We start from the raw sequence: 22428 nt of genomic DNA on the forward strand, positions 1-22428 counted from the left end.
GCCAACCAACAAGCTTATAACACATTGTGATGCGACGTGTTACAGTATGAGCTTGTTGCTTGTAGATCTGCTATCGTCGCTATTTTTTGATTTATGCCTAGATAATGACATGCACAAAATAGGGATGTGCGATTGATGGTGGTTAAGACTATGGGTTTCAAAGATATTTGACCAATGAAAAGTACTGTATTAACAAGAGCTTGTGACTAAATAATAACTACAGTTATTTTTTTCCCTTTTTTCTTTCATTTACTGAAAAGTTTTGGACAAAGTTTTCCACCCGACAGCAACGATGTCTAATGTTGGGTTTGTCGCCCTATGGAGAAATAGACATTTCTCACATTCTCAGTTAATGTACAGGACAGACATAAAAAAAAAGTATTTGTTTACACAGTCACTATTATATAGCATTCTAAATAAAACATGCTTTCATTGTTGTTCGTGCAAGGTTTCAGTTTGTACTCACACAGGTGACAGAAGCGTCCATACAGTCCTGGGGAACACAGGCAGGACCCGAAGAGTCGGTGACAGCGACCATTATTGGGACAGTTGCACTTCCTTCGACAGAGCCGCCCGAAGTAGCCTTGCGGACAACCTGTCAGCATTGGCAAGAAGACAAGGAACCACATAAAGCCAGTGGTGGAAAAAGTACTCACTTTTTCTACTAAAAGTAAAAGTATCAATACTGCAATGTAGAAATACTCTGTTACAAGTAAAAAGCCCATGTTCAAAATGTTACTTGAGTAAAAGTACAAAAGTATTGGCATCAAAATATACTTAAAGTACCAAAAGTTTAAGTACTAAAAGGTTTGAAAATAGCAGATGTACAAGCTCACAACGCGTCGCGATGCGACGTGTTGTGAGCTTGTACATCTGCTATTTTCAAATAGCTTATATATAAAACATGGCTAAAGTGGTTAATGTGTGTTTTATAATATAATAATGTATATCTGCAAAGTAACTACCGGTACTAACTAAAGTTTTCCAAAAAAAAATTTGAAGTAAAATGATTGAACATTGGAAATACTTCAGTAAAGTAATGGTATCTTAAAATTGTACTTGAGTACATGTACTTAGTTACTTTACACCACTGCATAAAGCCTTTCCTGTTTGCCGTCCCTATGTTGGGCATTATAAGCAAATAATCCTCTAACATAGCCTTGGCCTGTTATGCTTCATAATTTATTACTCCATTGTACGCCAGTGTTACACTGCAAACACACTTTTTTTAATATTTAAAAAAGTATAAAACATGTACGAACAATAACATCTGTGGCCTACTGGCAGTGCAAATAAAACATCTGAATCGTTCTAGCAGTTCACAGGATTATCTCAGGACAAACGGACAGACACACAGACACACGGCTAGCCTACAGCAAACAAGCAAACACATTTAGAATAATAAACTATTATTCTCTGGGAAATCTAATCTGCAATGTTAGACACGCAAAAGACAACCAAGATTCTGTGGGTGTGTGAAACACTGCATGCAAGAATGTGATTAGGGCCACAGAAAAGAATGAGAAACAAAACCCGAAAATCTGTGATTTTCCATTTCAAACAATCAAGAGTGGTGTGACCAAAAACAACCTAAACAAACACATTCTTGTACTCCACTGAGTACTCCACTGCCATTGAGTGCCATTTTGTTTGGCAAGAAGTCAGGGTGTTGGCAAGAAGCTACAGCTCATACTGTATAGCTACATAAGTGGAACTTATCCACTTAGTTCCAACTTAAAAAATAGACCAATGTGGTGTGTGTGCGTGTGTGTGTCTGTGTCTGTGTCTGTGTCTGTGTGTGTGTGTGTGTGTGCGTGTGTGTGTGTGTGCGTGTGCGCGTGCGCGTGTGCATGCGTGCGTGTGCGTGTGCGTGTGCGTGTGCGTGCGTGTGCGTGTGTGTGCGTGCGCGTGTGCATATGTGTCTATGTACATACCATCCTCACAGAGTGTGCCATGTACCCCAGGTGGGCACAGACAGCTCCCAGTCACAGGGTCACATGAGCCTCCATTCTGACAGCGACACAGACCATTACAGGCCTTCCCATAGGTCCCCTGTGGACACGCTGGAGGGAGGGAGAGCGAGAGAGAGAGAGAGAGAGAGAGAGAGAGAAAGAGGGAGAATGAGGGCAAAATAAGGAGAATGACACATAGGCATACACAGAACATTGTGCATAGTACCGTCGGGGTGGTAGTGTAATTTTTTTAATCCCTAAGTGTGTAAATGCTCACAGGCAGTACAGTACAGTCAGGCCCGGCTTAATGCACAAGCTTTAGGGGCTGCAGACCAGGGCACCAAACGCCTGATAGACCAAAAAGATAGAAAGACAGACAAAATACTGTCCAGGGGCAAAATCGATGCGTAAATGCATTGGCAGCAGTGAAGGAGTCAGTCGACACAACCCTTTACCCTGTCTGTCCCTATGGTGTGCTTTCTTAATCTCTTGGCTTTTCTAGCAAGACAGATACAGGCTTGGCGTCCCTTTGCGACATGTTAAAATAAAGCAATAAGCCCCAAGAGGCCGTGGTTTACAGTGACTGCAGAATAGCTTTGGGGCATTGTTAGATATGATGTGGAGCGGCGTGGCTGATTTACTTGATAAGAAAGCAAGCTCTTTCCACCACTCACTCATCCATGTTTAGCCCACCCAGCACCCAGTAAATCCCAAATTGACAACACATGTTGGCAGAGAGATGTGAGACATGCTGAAAAGATGAGTGTCGGATTCGAACTCAGGTCCTCGCGCTCACAACAAGGAGCATGGTCTGTGCACTAACGGGCAAACCCCTGGTATGCTCTAACTGTGTTAAGCTGCTTCTTACGTAGCGGCAAGGGTGCATGCAAAGCATTGTAATGTAAAACACTGACAATTTCTCTGTGATTTAACAACATAGTGTCATGTAGGCACATGGTGTTTGTTTTATTTGTTTCGTAGGTTTGCCGTGTTCGCCAAGACTTTAGGTCGGAACAACTGGTATGTGCCATTACTTGCTGGATTTAAATGGTGAGGACACTGGACGGCCCAAACGGCCCAACTCGGCATGTGCCAAATGGGTTTTGGAGCAGAGCCTTTGAGCCACCCCTGGATTAAAGTTCTCAGTCACCATGACTGTTTCAGTCATTTCTATAAGATGAAATAGAATTTGTGAAACTAGCAATAGAATACATGTTCTATTGCTTAAATTGTAAATTTATGTTCAGAAGCATCTTCAATAAACCCTAATATAAACGTCTAAATGTCTATCCATCTCCCCCAAAATAAGGCCCTATATTTTCATATTAAAAAGTCTCACTATAAGCTATCATGATTTTGAGTGCAACCTTCTTTATTGTGGTCACAAATAGTTGCAATATACAGTATTGTTTGTGGAGCTGTTGCGATAATGAATTAAGGAGGTATAGATCGATCTATGTCTTGTTTAAAAAAAGACTATAAATAAGTATAAAGAGGTAGTGTGATCATGTATTATTTTGATTGTTATATAATGATATAGTATAATAATGAAAATAAAACAAAAATTTAAACAAAAAAATACAAAAAGAAATACAAAAAGAAAGTAAAAATAACAAATCATGTATTCACATGTATAACCATATGTGAACATGCATTGTATTATGAAGCAAAAACCTTTGTCCTGTTTTTTCTGTATTCTTTTTTTCTTCTTCTTTAATTTTACTTTTTTGAGAATTAAATAGTTTTTCTTAAATTGTCATGGATGTATTTTATGTTGAAAGCAAAGGCAAAATAAGCTATGTAGCTTCAGCCTATACCTTTTTTTTTGGTCACCACTATGTCATGTATTATTGCTGTTGTTGTTTTAAGAAAATGGAGCATATTGTTTGCATAGTGTACAAATGACCAAAAATAAAAACCTGCAAAGTGAAGTGAAGTGAAGTGAAAAGTGAAGTATGGACTATGCCTTTCTATGTCTTATGTAAAGAACTTGGAAATAATAATAAAACATTTTTATTAACTAGAAAAAGTGCTCCTCGGAGCACAGGTCTCCGCCAAGTCAGGTAGATTATTGTGGGCCAGCAATGTTCGGAATTCGCCAATCAGGATGGAATATGAAAAATCGAACGGAGCCATCTTGAACACTTGACTACAGAGATAATGTGTACCGATTTGCATGATGTTTGGACAAAATCTGTATGAGTAATATAAGCAAAAAGTGTTGCAAAAATCGGCCTCCTGGCGGCGCTATAATAGGGCAATGTTAAAAGGGTGGCATTTGTTTCTCAACGTAGTGCAAATGTGCGTGCTAAGTTTTACTGCAATCGGACGCTGCGTTCATGATTTGCGGCATTTTGTTCAAAACAAGCCACACCTGCAAACTTTAGATGTCAATCTTAGCCAATCGGGATGGAATATGAAAAATCAAACAGCTCCGTCTTGATCACATGACGATAGAGATCGTGTGTACCGATTTGCGTGAAATTTGGATATAATCTTTGGGCTTAACTCTTTGACTGCGGACGACGCGATAACGCGTCAAGTGCTACTTTGTCCAGTTGGCCGTCGACGCGCTCGACGCGCTGGACGCGCGTTCATTGTTTAATCTCTGATTGCGCTATGCTGCTTAATATTCAATGTTATTCTCGAGTTCTACTTACTTCACGGACATCTGCATCCGGTTTCATGACCTGGATTCCGTTTCCGGTTTTTGATTCTTTTCCCCAGTCATTTTCGTCCAAAATAGGTAAATAAACGGTCTTTCACACGGTATGACGGACAAACGGACAGTTTCTCTTCTATAATCTATGGTCTGGGTGACGATCAGTCATCGCCGTCGTATATCACAACGTAATTTTCGCTGATCAAAACAATGGGGGGGACGTCACATCCGTTTTCATGTTTTTCCTTGTCTAATCTATGAAGAAGGGTGAGAGAGACCCAACGACATGATCAAAGCTGTCATGTGCTGCGCTCTAGTGGCCGATTTGTGCTGGGTCTTTACATTATGTGTCCTTAAATTATTTTCATGAGAAAAATTCAAAATATAAAAATAAAAAAACACGAAAATTGCTGGCACTGGGGGAGTACTTTATGAAAATACTCTGGCAGTCAAAGAGTTAATAGCAAAACATTTTTTTTATGCAAATGTGAAAAATGCAGGGCAAAGGTATTTCCTTGGCCTCTAGAGTGTGCATACAAAGTTTTACACAGATCGGTGTTTTACACAGATCCCTCCTATAGATAAAAACACAAATCGGCCTGTTATAGCGCCACCATGAGGCTATTTAAAAAATGTTCAAGTGGCATTTCTTCCTCGGCCTAATGGGAATGTGTGTGCAAAATTTCACGGAAATGGCATGCTGTGTTCATGATTTGAGGCATTTTGTTCAAAACGGAGTACTCCTGCAAACGTTGGAAGCCAATTTTAGACAATCAGGATAGAATATGAAAAATCTGAAAGACCGGTTTCGTTTAATGACTATAGCAGGGCTGGGCAACTTTGATGATGGAGAGGGCCACTATATTTCCACACTCACTCCAGAGGGCCACATTGCATATAGGGCCATTCTATGTCACACAAAAGTAACAAAATTAGCAGATCTACAAGCTCAAAACGCGTCGCACTACGACCCGTTTTGAGCTTGTAGATCTACTTTTTTTGCTTTTTTTTAATTGGAGTTCAGATTTTTATTTTGCTATGTTTGAATTGGAATCCCGAAAAAAACAAAAATGCATTTAGTTATACTTATGTTAACTTTATGAACTTAAATACAAATGCATTGGACATAAAAAAGACAATAACATTTTAATACTAGTCATTAAGCTACTAATATAGACTGAAGTAATTAAAGCGGGTCATGTTTCCTTGTTTGGAATTGTAACAGCTGAAATCAATAATATATCAGTATTCCGATATTAACCTGTGGGGCCACATTAAGTGAAGGTGGGGGCCGCATGTGGCCCCTGGGCCGCCAGTTGCCCATGTATGGACTATAGAAATACTGTGTACCGACTTGTGGGATTTTTGGACAAAATCTGTAGGAGTACTGTCAAAAAAATTGTTTTGCACAAATCGACCTCCTGGTGGCGCTATAAAAGGGCCATGTGAAAAATTTGGGCCAGAGGTTCTGCTGTGGCATCCAGGGAGCGTGTGTGCACAGTTTCGCTGCGATCAAGCCAACGGTGCCGGCGATTAGCTGTACACAGACAGAATGACGCACGGACACACACACACACACGGACGGACGGACGGACGGACGGATGGACCGCCATGCCGAGACAATAATAATAAACTTTGTTTATGTGTTATATACTGTAAATAAGTGTTTGCACCAAAATGTCTGAGTGTGGTGGAGAAACTACATTCAATACTTTTGACTAAAACAGAGTACAGAATTTCGATTTTTGAAATATTGAGCAATGCACAGTTGAGTGTATATTTACATATTTTCCCAAGCTCTCAGATTATAAAATACGGCTGAAGAACATGGCTCCATACTGTAGGTCAAACAAAAGAGGGTTGTAAACTATATTTACCTCTGTAAAAGCCATGATACACACAGTATGATCAAGGGAGATTTACCAAAGAGATTATGACCAACAGCATTTCATCATTAGACTTTAATAGGCCACAATGTCATTCACATGGATTCTGTCCCAGATACCAATTCCTACCAGCGCTGCAGGCCATGCTGCTCATCTCCACCGCCTCCTAATATTGCCCATGTATCATCACCTTTGGATTGTGCATCTAAAAAACTCCACCGCCACAGGAGCATGTTGCTAAAAAGTGACAGATTGCTTGTAATGGATTTATCCCCGTGTGGCTCTCTTCTCATGATTACAGACAGCCCTGTCTAGAGTTCACGCCAAAGACAGCCATTAATCATACTGTTGGATGGGAACAATGGAGGCCTGATTCCCAACCTAGCTAGCATTGGACATCCTTGGCCTGAGGCTGGTGCTCTCACTGAGGGCCTTGGCCCGGCTCCACTGACTAGCAGACAGATTGATTCCCCCTGTGCCCTCTGTGTTCCGGGGCCCATAAACAAGCCAGCCTCCCACACGGTTGACTGGACAGGGTTTGATACATGGCCCTGAGTGGATGTACACAGAGGGAGCCCTCTCATCTCTCTCTGTGAAACAGGCCTGGATCACAATGGCTGGTTGAAACCTATAGACCTACAGGACCTTTTGATTATTTATTTTTTGTTTAATCGAATAATAATGCATTATTTGGTATTTGCGAAAAATCAACTTGATTCATTTATAATCTACTAAATCAATTGGTCTGATTAACCTTGAGTCCTATTCTATACCCTATTGTAAATCTGCATTTTAGATTTTTTTTTATCCTTAATTGTTGCACCCCTAATATAGTGTTTTAGTTCTTGTAGCACTTTCCAAAGTTGTGCTAAAAAGATCACCTTCCCACAGTACAGGTGATACTGCATGTCATGCACTTAAAATGTATTTCTTAATAGATTTTTTTATTCTAGATTTGGGGATATGCTATTAACTTATTTATTTTTTTATTTGATTTTATATAAGATCTCACTCGTCTTTATCACTCGCAGTGACTACTTTCACTGTAACTCACCCGGATACGGAAATAACGTCAATCCAAGATTTCCGTTTCCGTCTACTCCCTGTTTAACTCTGTCATTGAAACGGTTGCCTTTTTTTTCACTGTGTTCCGCTAGACGCGCCGTTTACAAACTGCTGCTACTGGAGAAGGGAATGTCGCGGATTGAATATTTGTTCTCTGAGCCACTCACACACCTACCCTGTGTGTCTACAAACAGTTGGACACGCGATCATAAGGGATGTACATTTTAGGTGGCGAGCTGAAAAAGTAAGTGATCCGTACAATTTTGACGAGAAATTGCGTGTTTACACAGGGCTGCATGAGAAGGGCTCCGAGCAGATCGGAATGTTTGTTGTCTGGGCGTCACACACACATACCCTGTCTGTTTACAAACGATCAGACTTGCGATCATAATGAATATAATTTTTTTGAGACCTGTTGAAAGTTTAAAAAAAATACGAAAATTGCTGGCAGTGGGTAAACACAGCCAGAAATAAATCTGGCAGTGAATGAGCTAAAGAAGCTAAAAGCAGTGATGTCTTACTTTCATTACAGATGACCCCGGTCCATCCAGGTGGGCATTCACAGCGGTCTTTGTCTGAACCACACACACCTCCGTTGACACAGTCCTCACAGCTCACGCTGCAGTCGTCTCCAAATGAGCCATCTAAACACACTGAGAAAGACCGTGAGTACCACGCTATGAGCTTGTAGATCTGCTATTTTTAGAAATATCTTGAACACAACAAAAAACAACATTTTTAACTCAAATCTTTGCTTCTGGGAGAACCCTGGAACAAAATATTTTACAAATGTTCGGTTAAAAATATATATATTCAAAGATTTGCATACATGTTCACAATTTTTCACCAAAGACATCTAAAATGACACAGCTGCGTTCCCGGATTGAGGTTGGGTTAAAGAGCCTCCATAGTCAGCTGAAGAGTGCATGTGACCTGATCAGGATTTGTCTTTTTTTTTTTTTTACAAATAAACGTTGGAACAGACATCTTTGCCAAACAAAATCCCTCATAATATGGGGTTGTGGTATAAAAAAGTTTGAGAACCCCTGGTCTAGAGGGGAATTTTGCCCCACTGTTTTCTTACTTTTTACTATGATGTTATGATATCCTAGGATAAATGGTACAGTAGAAAAATGTCATAACTCCATCCAGGGTCCGCCACAGCTAAAAACCGGAAGTCTTGCTAGACGAGATTTCAAATTCGAGATTTCAATCTCGTCTAGCGAGACTTCCAGTGGGGCGCATTCAAGACCATCACGTTGCATAGTGTTCTGTCACTATGAACGTCAGGTCTAAAAAAAAAATTAAAGCTATTAAAATACACAATCTAGCACAAGGCCTATAGGCACTAGGTTGGAGTTATGACATTTTTCTACCGTACCATTCAGCCTAGGATATCATAACATCATCGAAAAGGTAAAAAAAAACGTGGGGCAAAATTCCACTTTAAGTTGTTAACGGGGGTCAGTATTGTACCTATATGGCTGACGAGTCTGAGCTCTCCTCGCTGTTCTCTCTGGACCTCAGCCTCCTCATCGTTGTCATAGTCCTCGCCATCGTCACCGCCGCCATCATCATAGCGCGAGTGCAGGGCTGCCGTGTAGCGCAGGAGCTGAGGAGGACGTCGGAACAGCAGCTCGGGCAACCTACGCACGTCAAGATCCTCGTCTTCCTCCCCGTCCTCTTCTTCGTCATCCAGGTCACTGTATAGAGCTGAGATGCACAGACGTTGATGTAAACAGTAAATTCAGTGGTGGATAGTAACTAAAGTAACTACATTTTGAGGTACTTTTACGTTTGCATTCTTTATATTTAATATTCTACTCCAGAGGCAAATGGTGTACCTTTTACTCCACTACAATTATTTGACAGCTTTAGTTACTAGTTACTTTGCAGATTTAGATTGTTATTACTCAACATAATAATAATTAAAATGGATCTGCTATTTTCCAAAAACGTTTTGAAACATTTGTGTACTTACATTTTGTACTATAAAAGTACATTTTGATGCCAATACTTTTAACTTGAAACAGAGTATTTTTATATTGTGGTATTGCTAGTTTTACTTCTGAGTACTTCTTCCACCACTGAGTAAATTCATTTTCCAATTACACAACTGACACAACTGATAATTCACTGGCATTTATTTACAAACAATATTTGTAACAATACTTTTTAGGAATTTCTGCTGATAAAATCTCCCTGTATGCTACAGTAATTGATTAGACTAGAAGTTCGGGCCGCTGCGCGGCCGTCACATCTAGCGTGACGCGTCGTACACTTCGCATCGCAGATCCAACTTGCAGCCACCTCACAGTGTGAGCAAGAGTATTGTGTGAAAGTAGGGCGAAGTCGCTTATAATTTTTGTACATGGCAACACTGTGGTGAAAAGTAAGGCAAATCCGCTTATAATCAGAGGACATGGCAACGCTGAGTGTCCTGTGCTCCCCTCTTTCTCTGTCCCTGTATGTCTGTCCCCCTGTCTGTCGAATAAGGTTCGGTACCACATAGAATAGGCTAGTTGGGTTCCACCTAGGGCCCAGTCCCAGTTGGGACCCACCTCGGTCCCACATAGACTTGCCTAGTTGGGGCCCACCTAGGGCCCAGGTAGTACCCACCTAAAGCCCACATGGGCAACCCAGTGGGGACCCACCTCGGTCCCACATAGACCCCCTGGGAGTCTTGGGACCCCCACGAAACATTGTGGACCCCTTCGGACCCCCGCGAAACATCACGGACCCCCGCGAAACATCGCAGACCCTTGGGGGTCCCTGGAGACCCTTGGGGGTCCCTGGAGACCTAGTGTGGTCTAGCTCTGAGATTAATGGAGTACAAATGGAGAAAAAATTAAAGGGAAAGATGCGAACGAATTGTGTGTGTGCATTGCTTGTTGGTCGTGCAACCTGGCAACCCTGGGCTGAGGCAGACAACACATGGCGAACAGCAAACATGTCGCACGCGCACCCAGGCAGACACAGACACGGCAAAGGAAAACGGAAAACTGTGAAGCCACAGCCACGCATGCAAGAGGTTGCACATGAACTCTGAAGCCGCACTGAGGCGCTCCAACACAAACACTCTGACATTAAGCTTCACACAACAAACATGAGCACTACGCTGCTGTTTGTCCAAAACACACAATATCTCTTCTCCCACCGACGTCATGTGTTCATTTATCGACAGCCGTATAGGGTTGGGACTCGTTAGGATGTTAACGGTTCCGGTTCCTTAACGATTCCGGTTCCTAACGGTTCCGATTCCCGGTTCCTGTGTGTGTGTGTGTGTGTGTGTGTGTGTGTGTGTGTGTGTGTGTGTGTGTGTGTGTGTGTGTGTGTGTGTGTGTGTGTATATATATATATATATATATATATATATATATACACACACACACACATATATAAATAAACATATATATATATATGTGTATGTATGTATGTATGTATGTATGTATGTATGTATGTGTGTGTGTGTGTGTGTGTGTGTGTGTGTGTGTGTGTGTGTGTATATATATATATATATATATATATATATATATATATATATATATATATATATATATATATATATATATATATATTCTGTCATTCATTGTACTTGTATGTTGTATGTTATAATGAATTGATTACTACAGCAAAATAATTATACAACACTGTTATTACAACTTGTACAACTATTATTTCAACTTAACAACAACAATATAATTATGTGCATGCAGATATGCACTTAAAGGGTGCACGTTCAACAGTGGAGAATGCATGGGCATCGTTAACAAATAAACGCTCTCCACCTGATTAGAAGCAGATCGCCCACCCCAGACCGTTCGTTGCGATCCGGGGCGACCGTGTTTAGGGGCGAGACAATTAGGTGCAGATTGCTCACCCCAGACCGTTCGGTGTGATCCGGGGCGACCGTGTTTAGGGGCGAGATAGTGAAACGGCCGCATCGTTAGCTTGTACAGATTTTCGGAGACTGGACACGGTGCAATGGCTAGATGATTAACTTTTGTGTCTCTGGTGGAGAGATTTACTTAAACGTGACGTGCTACCACCTTTGCACGAAAGGATTGCAGTGCATTTCATGCACACACACACTCTCTCTCTCTCTCTCACACACACACACACACACACACACACACACACACACACACACACACACACACAGCACGGAGAAGTTGTGGGCGCTGTTGCCTTAGCAAGGCAACAGCGCGAGCGTTGTTCTCTCTCTCTCTCTCCCCCTCCCTCCCTCTCTCCCTCCCTCCCTCCCTTGCTCTCTCTCTCTCCCCCTCCCTCCCTCCCTCCCTTGCTCTCTCTTTCACCCCTCTCTCTCTCCCTCCCGTCAAAGGGTGCTCACTGTGTCGCAGATGATTGGCTGTTTAAAACGGACAAGGCGGAAGTAAATTGCGAGCTGAAATATATAGCACTTTATGATTATTAGAAAAGGAGACACATGTGAAGGTTGAAAATAAAGTAGAAGTACTTATATACTTTTGCATGAGCGTTTTTTGTAGCAAGTTGGGTTAGAAGTGGAGCAGTGCTTTGGCCGTGAGTTGTTCCTAAGAGGTTGAGGTTCCAAAGGCGCACTGCTCTCTGATTGTATTGTGGGATGTGGGATTCTTCTGCACTGTATGCACCTTTTACTTCTTTTGTTTTATGCATCCTAATGTCATTTTATAATTATAATTTATCATTATTAATTTATCATTACATAATTCCCTGTTCTGTGTAAAGCACATTGAATTAACTTGTTGTTGAAATGTGCTGTACAAATAAAACTGCCTTATATTTGATCGTTCATGTCATCACAAAACATGTCATTACTCACGGATGCAGGCGTGACGGTCTTGATCCAGACGGAAGCCCAGCCGACAGAAACACTCATAGGTTCCCAAGGTGTTGATACAGTAGTGTTCACAGCCTGAGCTCTCCCCAAGACACTCATCAATGTCTAACAACACAGACAATACATATCTTTATTAATAACCACATTAACCCATTAACCTCACAAATTGTAGTTTTCCCAAATCAAAAATAGCTGATGATGTTCACAAATGAGGTTGAACTTTTGCTATTTTCATATGACCAAGTATAAAATATTGCTTAAAAATGTTTGTGAATAAAACATTGTATTGGGTAGGGTGTGTCTATACCAGGCCCTCTCCTTTTTTGCCTCTACAACAAATCTCTTGGTATAGCCAATAGCCAATATACATGCCCACAGAGCTTATAGATCTACTACTTTTGCCGAATGTCCACCCCAGAATAGGGATTCTAGGGTAAGTGGTTAAGTGACATGGTTGTTGATCGATTTGAAAAATATTCAATTCCTTGCCCAGCATGCAAAGAAATATGCTGATCGGCCTACAGTAGTATGCAAAATTAGCTGCAGAGACACTGTACACGTTATTTGTTTGTGTGATAAAAAGTTATATGGAATATTTCATTGGACAGTTATGCTGGTGATACACCAACAGATCTGTAAAAAAAAAACAGTACGTAAAACAAGCCTTGGAAACATGTGTCACGCCATTGTAAGTGTGTCAGTGAATTAGAAATCACTGAACTCATTGAGTTCAATGAGTTCTTCTTAGACTCAAGACCTCTTACCATCGCAGCCGCAGCCATCTGGGTTGGGTCTGTGGCCGGCCTTGCAGCTACACTCGTAGCCTCCTGGATAGTTCCTACAGTAGTGGCTGCAGCATGCATCCCCACTCTCACATTCATCGCTATCTGAGGATGGAACAGACACAGTGGGTTGGAGCCAGGGGTCATCGATGGTAAATGGTGCATTTATATAGCGCCTTCATCCAAAGCACTTTACAATGTGCATTACATTCACGCACACATTCACACACCGACAGAGTGAGAGAGAGAGAGAGAGAGAGAGAGAGAGAGAGAGAGAGAGAGAGAGAGAGAAAGAGAGAGAGAGAGAGAGACCACAACCACAATCATAACCAGGAGAGGGCAGAAATGCTTTACCAACACAGGTCTTCCTGTCCTTGTCCAGGTGGTAGGCCTGGTTGCAGGAGCAGAGGGGTCCGTTGGTGGTGTGCTCACAGTGATGGGAGCAGCCTCCATTGTTCTTCTCACAACTGTTGACTATCTCCATCTCGATGCCTGGAGGGACCCAAACCACAACCACTCAAACAGGGTCGTTCCAGTTTTGTTCCAGCTCTGTCTGTTCACTGGCTTTTTTTTTTTGTATTATTATTATGTAATTCATGCATTTCATGAATACTGTTTGTGTCTTGTTTTGGGCAATGTGTGGGGACTTGGCAGGTAAAAGACATATTTTGAGGGTAACGTTGATAAAGACTGTCTAGTCAAAACATCCACTGGGACTCCTACGCTGTCCTCTTCCAAATCAAGTAACTGTTTTTGTTTCAGAGCATACCCGCCTTTCATATCGTTGCTGTCGGGCAGAAATCTTCATACAGTATATGTATGAGTGCTAAAATTCAACTTTTAATGTATTTCTTTTTTTTTATATAAATTAATGCCCTAATTCGTCATACAAGAGTGTTCACACTAAAAGTAGCAATAATTGCTGATCTACACAGTCACAACGCGTTGGATTGTGACGCACATTAAGCTGTTGACAATTAATAAATAATAATTACATTGGAGATATTAGAACACAGGTTATTGTGTTGAGTTCCATATCCTGAAAAGTAATGGTTTTGCGCATACAGGATTTCCACCCGACAGCGACTGTAATATAAAATGTATTTTGAGGGTATCAGCAAATGCCTAATCAAAAACAGCAACATGTCCAATAATCACATTGGAGCACACAAAGACAAAGACAGTATGTGTAGTGTACTTACGGTAGCACTGTTTGCCATCAGAACCCAGTTCAAAGCCAGGGTTACATACACAGCTGAAGGAGCCCAGCATGTTCACACAGCCATGGGAGCACTTGGCATGGTCTGTACTGCACTCGTCAATGTCTACCAGGAAAAATCACACACACGCACACACACACACATGTGTACGCGCACACACACACACACACACACACACACACACACAGATATTCAGACAAAGACATGCAGAGAATGTAAGGTCATTGCGTTCTGTAATCCTACAAGACAAAATAATGTCAATGGCCTAAGTTTACACAGAGGCAAGGGTCCTAACTAGGGGCGGCCATAGCTGAGTGGTTAGTGAGCCCGCCTAGGGAACCAGAGGCCCTGGTTGCCCCAGGTTCGATTCCAGGCTATCCCAGCATATGTGCCGATGATATGAAATTTGTCCCTGAGCAAGACTCTTAACCCCAATTGCTCACAGGTTCTCATTGGAAACAAGACCGCAAGGACTTTCATGAACGACCTGTTAAAAGGAATTATCCTTTATCCTTAACTCAATGCTTTTGGGGGGTTAAAATGTCCTTTCTTGTCCCATTTTGACTTGACTGAAACTAATCAGTTTGACCTTGTTGCCATTTAATTATATGGAACGCAAAATCTTGCACATACATATCACGTACGCATAAGCATGCACACACACACATAATTGCGAACACAGCAGAAGGCGGCGCGCCGAAGGTGCGCCTCCGCGCAAGTGGAGCTTACTATGAAACCGTGCTCGGGTTGTGTGTGTGTCCGTGTGTCCGTGTGTCTGTGTGCAGTATTGTGTGCGTGCACTGCCTGTGTGCAGCCGCCAGAGTGCAATACAGTGTGGCTGAAATCTGCATGCCCCTGGGTGACTAATTACACTCCTCTGAGAGAAATATAGCAGCTACAGTCAAAAATAACACATCTAAAAGGAATGTAGACAATGCTCTGATTGAAATGCACAACAGCCTGCAACATGCCTAAACCAAACACATTTCAAAAACTACAAAGACAAAAGACATTTACAAAAAACAAAAAAACACAACAAACAAACATAACAATTTAAAAAAGACAAAAAAAAAATGGGGCTAGCGGTATGGAGCCTTCTTGTGGCGGCCCTGTTCTCACTAATTTAACTGTACCACCCACTTCTCTACAATTGCTCATTCCTTTCTATTCTTCTTATTGTTATTTTCGAGCTGCGTTCGCTTCCCGCGTTTGCGCGTCTTACTTGTCTCCATACTAACTCATATAATTGTAGCTGTAGCACATCTACTACTATAAGCAGCTTTATGCACGCAGGCACGCCCGACAGACAGACAGACAGACAGACAGACAGACAGACAGACAGACAGACAGACAGACAGACAGACAGACAGACAGACAGACAGACAGACAGACAGACAGACAGACAGACAGACAGACAGACAGACAGACAGACAGACAGACAGACAGACAGACAGACAGACAGACACACACACACACACACACACGTCCAGTTAGGGTTAGTGCCAGGTCAGACTCTTGGGGGTCTAACTAGGTTTCAGAGTATTGGAGGTCAGATAGTTGTCTCGCCAGTGGAGACACTTTCCGAAACAATAGCAATTTACTGATGAATGAGGCTTTTGTTTCGAGCTGGCCTACTGACACCACAGTTCAATGCACTTGTCACACTGTTAACTTGAACACACCATCTTATGAGGGCGGCTGTTGTAAATGCTTACTTTTTGCTGCTTTGCTCAAATATGGAGCACAGACAAAGATTCAACCAGTAAGCTGGGTTCAATTTCCTCTACTTGCTCTGTTTTTTATGTTTTTGTTTTGTTATTCCGGAGTGTGGTTGTGATTTAAAGTGGGACCACAGATGCCACTTAAATTATTACAACCTTTCGGATAAGAAGGTTGTCTACAATGTGTGTCTGTGTTTGTGAAAACACGTTTGTTTGTGTGTGTGTGTGTGTGTGTGTGTGTGTGTGTGTGTGTGTGTGTGTGTGTGTGTGTGTGTGTGTGTGTGTGTGTGTGTGTGTGTGTGTGTGTGTGTGTGTGTGTTTCCCCAGCACATGGAATCAAGGGCTGATAACGCCACTCCACAAAAGTGGAGACAAATATGACCCAAATAACTACCGCGGGATCTGTGTAAACAGCAACCTCGGAAAGATCCTCTGCATGATCCTCAACCACAGAATTCTAAACTTCCTCACAGAAAGCAATGTCCTGAGCAAATCACAAATTGGCTTTCTACCAAAATATCGCACAACAGACCACATTTACACTCTAAACACCCTAATTGACAACCAATTAAACAAAAACAAAAGCTTTGTCGACTTCAAAAAAGCATTCGATTCAATTTGGCATGAGGGTCTGATGTACAAACTGTTGGAGAGTGGCATTGGGGGGAAAACCTATGACATCATAAAATCAATGTACACTAACAACAAATGTGCAGTTAAAATAGGCGAAAAGCACACAGACTTTTTCCCCCAAAGCCGAGGAGTTAGACAGGGATGCAGCCTGAGTCCAACACTCTTCAACATATATATCAACGAATTAGCAAAAACCTTAGAACAGTCCACAGCTCCAGGCATCCCCTTGGCAAACACAGAAATCAAATGCTTACTTTTTGCAGATGACCTGCTGCTGCTGTCTCCAACCAAGGAAGGACTACAGCAGCAACTTGATCTCCTACACAAATTCTCCCAGACATGGGCCCTGACAGTGAACCTAACTAAGACTAAAATCATGATATTTCAAAAAAGATCCAGCCGCCAAAACCATCAATTTTTCCTAAATACAATCCCACTAGAACAAACAAAAAACTATACCTACCTTGGCCTAAACATCAGCAGCACAGGGAACTACAACCAAGCTGTAAAGGACCTGAGAGACAAGGCAAGAAGGGCATTCTATGCTATCAAAAGAAACATCAAAATAGACATCCCAATTAAAACCTGGCTTAAAATACTGGACTCTGTGATAGAACCAATTTCCCTCTATGGTTGTGAGATCTGGGGACCACTAGCAAACCATGACCTTGAAAAATGGGATAAACACCAAACCGAGACCCTACACACAGAATTCTGCAAATCCATTCTCCGTACCCAGCGAAAAAACACCAAATAATGCATGTAGGGCAGAATTAGGACGATACCCACTAATTATCAAAATAAAAAAGAGAGCACTTAAGTTCTACAACCACCTAAAAGAAAGCGACCTAGATGCACTCCATAACAAGGCACTCACACACAGCGAAACCCTAGAGAGATGCCCCCTCAGCCAGCTGGCCCTGGAACTCCGGGCACAAACACAAACAGAGCCACGAGATAGAAAACCCATTGGACTAAACCAAATTATAAAACAGCAAAAGGAAAACTACCTGACACACTGGAAAGAAGCAACACAAAAGCAGAGTAAACTAGAACGCTATCTGGCCCTAAACAGAGAATACGCAGTGGCAGAATACCTGAGCACCGTGACTGACCCAAAACAAAGAAAAATCTTAACTAGGTACAGACTCAGTGAGCACAGTCTTGCGATCGAGAAAGGTCGTCACAGGCAGACCTGTATCCCGAGAGAAGACAGACATGACCAAACATGACCAATGACAAAAAACTCCCATACCTGCTGGGCGAAGTACAACAATGTGCAAACACAGCAGCAAGATTCGTGAGTTGCTGTGATAGGAAAAGGATATCAAACGGAACACAACCACCCTAAAGACTAATCATTGTGTATATTCCGGCACTATACCTGCACCCAGTGATCTTGGTACATAGAAATTGACCTATCGAAGATTCTGACGTTCAAATGTACATATTTTTTGTTTTGATTGTATTGCTGTATTGTTGTATTATGCTTTCTGCTTTGGCAATGTAAACGTATGTTTTCTCATGCCAATAAAGCCCTTTGAATTGAATTGAATTGTGTGTGTGTGTGTGTGTGTGTGTGTGTGTGTGTGTGTGTGTGTGTGTGTGTGTGTGTGTGTGTGTGTGTGTGTGTGTGTGTGTGTGTACGTGCGTGCGTGCGTGCGTGTATAACAGAATTTGAATTATTATTATTAGAGTATATCTAAAATGCTTGTGTTTCTCTCTTACCGTCACAGCCCTTGCCATCTCCAGCCAGTGTGAAGCCAGGCCTGCAGCTGCACACAGCCTGGATGTCTTCAGAACGACACAGCTGGGCACAGCCTCCATTCCTCTCCTCACAGGCATCCTTCACTGGACCCCACACACACGTGCACACGGTTTGTATTGGTATACTTGTGAGGACATGATGCATCTAAGCAACTAGGAAAAAACACTAAAATGTTTTACTTAAGTAAAAGAATCAATACTGCAATGTAGAAGTACTCTGTTACAAGTAAAAGTCCGGAATTCAAAATTCACTTGAGTAAAAGTACAAATCTACAAAGTAACTAGAACTAAAGTTTTCAAATAATTGTAGTGGAGTAAAAGTATAATATTTGAGATGTAGTGGATGTAGAAGTACTGAAAATTGGAAATTGGAAAGAATACCTAAAAACTGTACTTAAGTACAGTACAGTACATTTACTTAGTTACTTACTTTCCACCACTGCTCACAAGTATAGTAGTACAAGTACACACGCACATGCACGCAGACACACGCACCAGTATGAACCAAAATGTGGTCAGTGCACCCATGAAAATGAATCCCACAGACAGGAACACGGCCACAAACAAAAGCACAACATGGAGGAGAGAGAGACAAGAACCCAGCAGGCCAGCTCAGACCAGCAGGTGATTATATGGCCTCCATGTCACTGATGTTCAGACAATTTAGTGCCCTCATATCCGGGCCATGATAACAATCTATAAAGCTGTCTCCTGCTTACACACAAATCTTTTTGTTCCATTTCATCAAGAAATAGGTTGCAAGCTGGGATATATTATGTGTTATCTAATCTTGATCTCGAAAAATGCCTCTAAAACAGAAAACAATAATGGCCATTGTTGCTATTCCAGGTTAGGATGTACGATTTTCTTCAGTTTTTTTTCAGTGTATTCCCTTTAACTTCCATATGAGGTGTATTATAGTCATTTATATAATTGATGCATTGCTGGAAATTGACTTGTGATGATGACAGGTTGGTGCGTTCTAATCCTAGACATTCCTATCTAGCCTGGCATAACCAGACTGTTTTAGCTCTGTCAGAATTGTCTGGTTTCCAGGCTGATTCCTATCAAACCTTCTGAAATGTCACAGTTTAAAACTCAAAATGCTCAAATTGTTTGCTTCAGCCACCCAGGAAAGACTGTCCCTTTATACAGTAAAAGTAGTGGTGGAAAAAGTGCTAAAATCTTTTACTTAAGTAAAAGTATCAATACTGCAATGTAAAAATACTCTGTTACAAGTAAAAGTCCGGAATTCAAAATGTACTTGAGTAAAAGTACAAAAGTATTAGTATCAAAATGTACTTAAAGTACCAAAAGTAGAAAATACTCATTATGCAGAATATCCCATTTCACAAGTTTTCAAATATATAATTATAAAATGTATACAAATCTTTTGAAAATAGCAGATCTACAGATCTAAATGTATATAGGGCTTAAGTGGTTAATGTGTGTTTTGTAATAATAATCAAAATCTACAAAGTAACTAGTAACTAAAGTTTTCAAATAATTGTAGTGGAGTAAAAGTATAATGTAGTGGAGTAAAAGTATAATATTTGCCTCTGAGATGTAGTGGAGTAGAAGTAAAAGTATTGAAAATTGGAAGTACTCCATTAAAAGTAAAAATACCTCAACATTGTACTTAAGTACAGTACTTGAGTACATGTACTTAGTTACTTTGAAATGTACACTTGATTATCAGTGAGAAGTCGGTAGATGAATTACATTGACAGTGTTTGCCGTCTCTCTTCAGCTGGTAATTCTTCCGACATTCACACTTGTAGTGATCATTTCCCATGTCCACACACTTATGCTCGCATCCACCATTCTTCACCGAACAGGAGTTCACCGCTGTGTAGCACAGGACAAACAAACACAAAAGCAAAACAACTTTAGCAAGTGACAGAACCCACATCTCACAACGCATTGCGATACATTGTGATCTTGGATGTATGTCTGCTTTTTTTCAGAGAAAGAAAATTATGAATGGAAATCTACCCTCATAATGAATACACTAAATAGGCACAAAAGCTACCTTCACACAGTGTAAAAACTCACACACGCACAATTTTGATGATCATGGCCTCCAGTTCCACCTCTAATATTCTCAGTTATATAGCGGTGTAATGCCTAACCCACAAAAGGGGACACATAGAATTGAATTGTTGGCACCCTGAAATGGTTTTCACACCTCGGGCTGCAGTGGCCATGTGATTAAGGAAAGCAGTCGGGTAACGGCTGGAAATTGGAAAATGATAGTGAGCCCATTCCAGTGGTTACCCCAGATTACTTTCTAATGAGCTTTCCAGCCAAGTCATTCTCCTGTGATTTAATGATGTGCCGAATAAGGAAGTCAGCCCTGCGCCTTATGGGTGCTCTAAACACAGACATGATGACACAGACTGGCCGTAAAAGTGAAAGAGAACGGCTGGGTTTTAACAATGATGACTTCAGCAGATACAATTAGAAAACCCCTTTGACTCCGTCACTCAACCATACAGTACAGTACGCCGCAGAGCTTGAACCCAACAGTCAGCACAACAGAGATATTAGAGAGTGAATCATGGATGTGTACTGATCCAAGATGACCTTTGATTCATCATCCTCTGATGAAATCATGGGTAAATAAATTGTGTCAGGCAGAAACCTTGCATCTCCATATTTCATCTTTTTATGTTTACAGTATGTCCGCAAAAATAGCAGATTGTGTATAGTATTTATAAAAATAAAAATGTCTCTGCTTTCTGATGCTTTTCGGAGAAAACAAGCTTTATTCAACTGCCAATAACTATGGAATGGATTATCACAACGGCACAATTTATTTTCTCAGATTCCACGAGACTTTACTACGTCTTTTAAAGCGATCGGCGGGTGGATAATTGTGAAGAATAATATTCTATGATTTTTTTCAGCTATAGACAATGTTTTAACTCTGGCGGTTAATGCACAAAATATGCCATTCCCACCCCTCAAGTTCAACTAGACTGTAATTGTGTTAAACAGTATTTTATTTACCCCATCATGTCCTTCACTAACACAGGATTATTGCTTACAGGATACCAGGACAGATCAGTGATCAGCTGTTTCAATGTTTCATTTTCTCTTTAGCTGTGGAATGGTTTGTGACGCTTTCAGCGTTCTCTCTCATATTGGTCATAGCTGCTCTGGAAACATACTACAGACACGTTCTCCCTTTGTCAAGGTGTGAATCATGGTCAGGTTTCCTGTGGACTTACAGGCACCAGATGTTCGCTCCATGTGAGCAAATCATAAGAAACTGAAATCCATGCATAGCGGGACTCAGTCAAATCTGAGTCTAAAGTACATTGTTGTTGTAGTGGAAAGAAAAAGCCACTTGGTTGGTTAGTGTTGTTGAGGAGCTGAGTATACTGAATTTACGTTAGCAGGAAGCTTGTATTAAACAGTTATTTAATGTAAAGCAAATCTGTTTTGTGATTCATTGTTTTCTCACTTACTTACTTTTAAAAGCTCATTCCTCTCAAATACCTTATCTATCCAATGTATTTATATTATTGTACTTTTAAAGGTACATACAGTATCAAATGCTGATCCCAACTTTACGCATGTCTACTACACCATAATGCCAGGGACCAATAAATGTTGCACAGCACATACTGTACTGTATATACAGCAGTCTTTCTTCAACCCTCCTGTGAAGTTTGCAGTATTAATGTTGGAGAGATGCAATGTGTGTGGGTGTGTGAGGGGAGGCACTGTAAAATGGAAACTATTGTGTTCTAGTGCTCACCAATGCAGGTCCTTCCATCGCTGTGCATGCGGAAGCCATGGCTGCATTCGCAGTGATGAGAGCCCGGTGTGTTGACACACGTCTGCTGACACCCTCCATTGAGTTCTTCACACTCATTCACATCTACACACACA

General features: G+C 41.3%; 1 protein-coding gene across 1 annotated transcript in view; it reads right to left on the reverse strand.

Annotated features, from left to right (window-relative positions):
- egfem1 (EGF-like and EMI domain containing 1) overlaps window positions 1-22428 on the reverse strand; it is a gene marked incomplete at its 5' end in the record, with an annotated part of 102423 nt that overhangs the window by 41618 nt on the left and 38377 nt on the right. Inside the window, 11 exons of the mRNA XM_080429475.1 lie at window positions 467-595; window positions 1935-2063; window positions 8087-8218; window positions 9042-9278; window positions 12388-12510; window positions 13170-13292; window positions 13542-13679; window positions 14390-14512; window positions 18490-18612; window positions 20251-20376; window positions 22295-22417. Coding sequence (XP_080285601.1) covers window positions 467-595; window positions 1935-2063; window positions 8087-8218; window positions 9042-9278; window positions 12388-12510; window positions 13170-13292; window positions 13542-13679; window positions 14390-14512; window positions 18490-18612; window positions 20251-20376; window positions 22295-22417 — 1506 coding nt within the window. The remainder of the gene's footprint in view (window positions 1-466; window positions 596-1934; window positions 2064-8086; window positions 8219-9041; window positions 9279-12387; window positions 12511-13169; window positions 13293-13541; window positions 13680-14389; window positions 14513-18489; window positions 18613-20250; window positions 20377-22294; window positions 22418-22428) is intronic.

This window comes from Gymnoscopelus braueri (genome assembly GCF_963280865.1).
Source record: "Gymnoscopelus braueri genome assembly, chromosome: 5".
NCBI lineage: Eukaryota > Metazoa > Chordata > Actinopteri > Myctophiformes > Myctophidae > Gymnoscopelus > Gymnoscopelus braueri.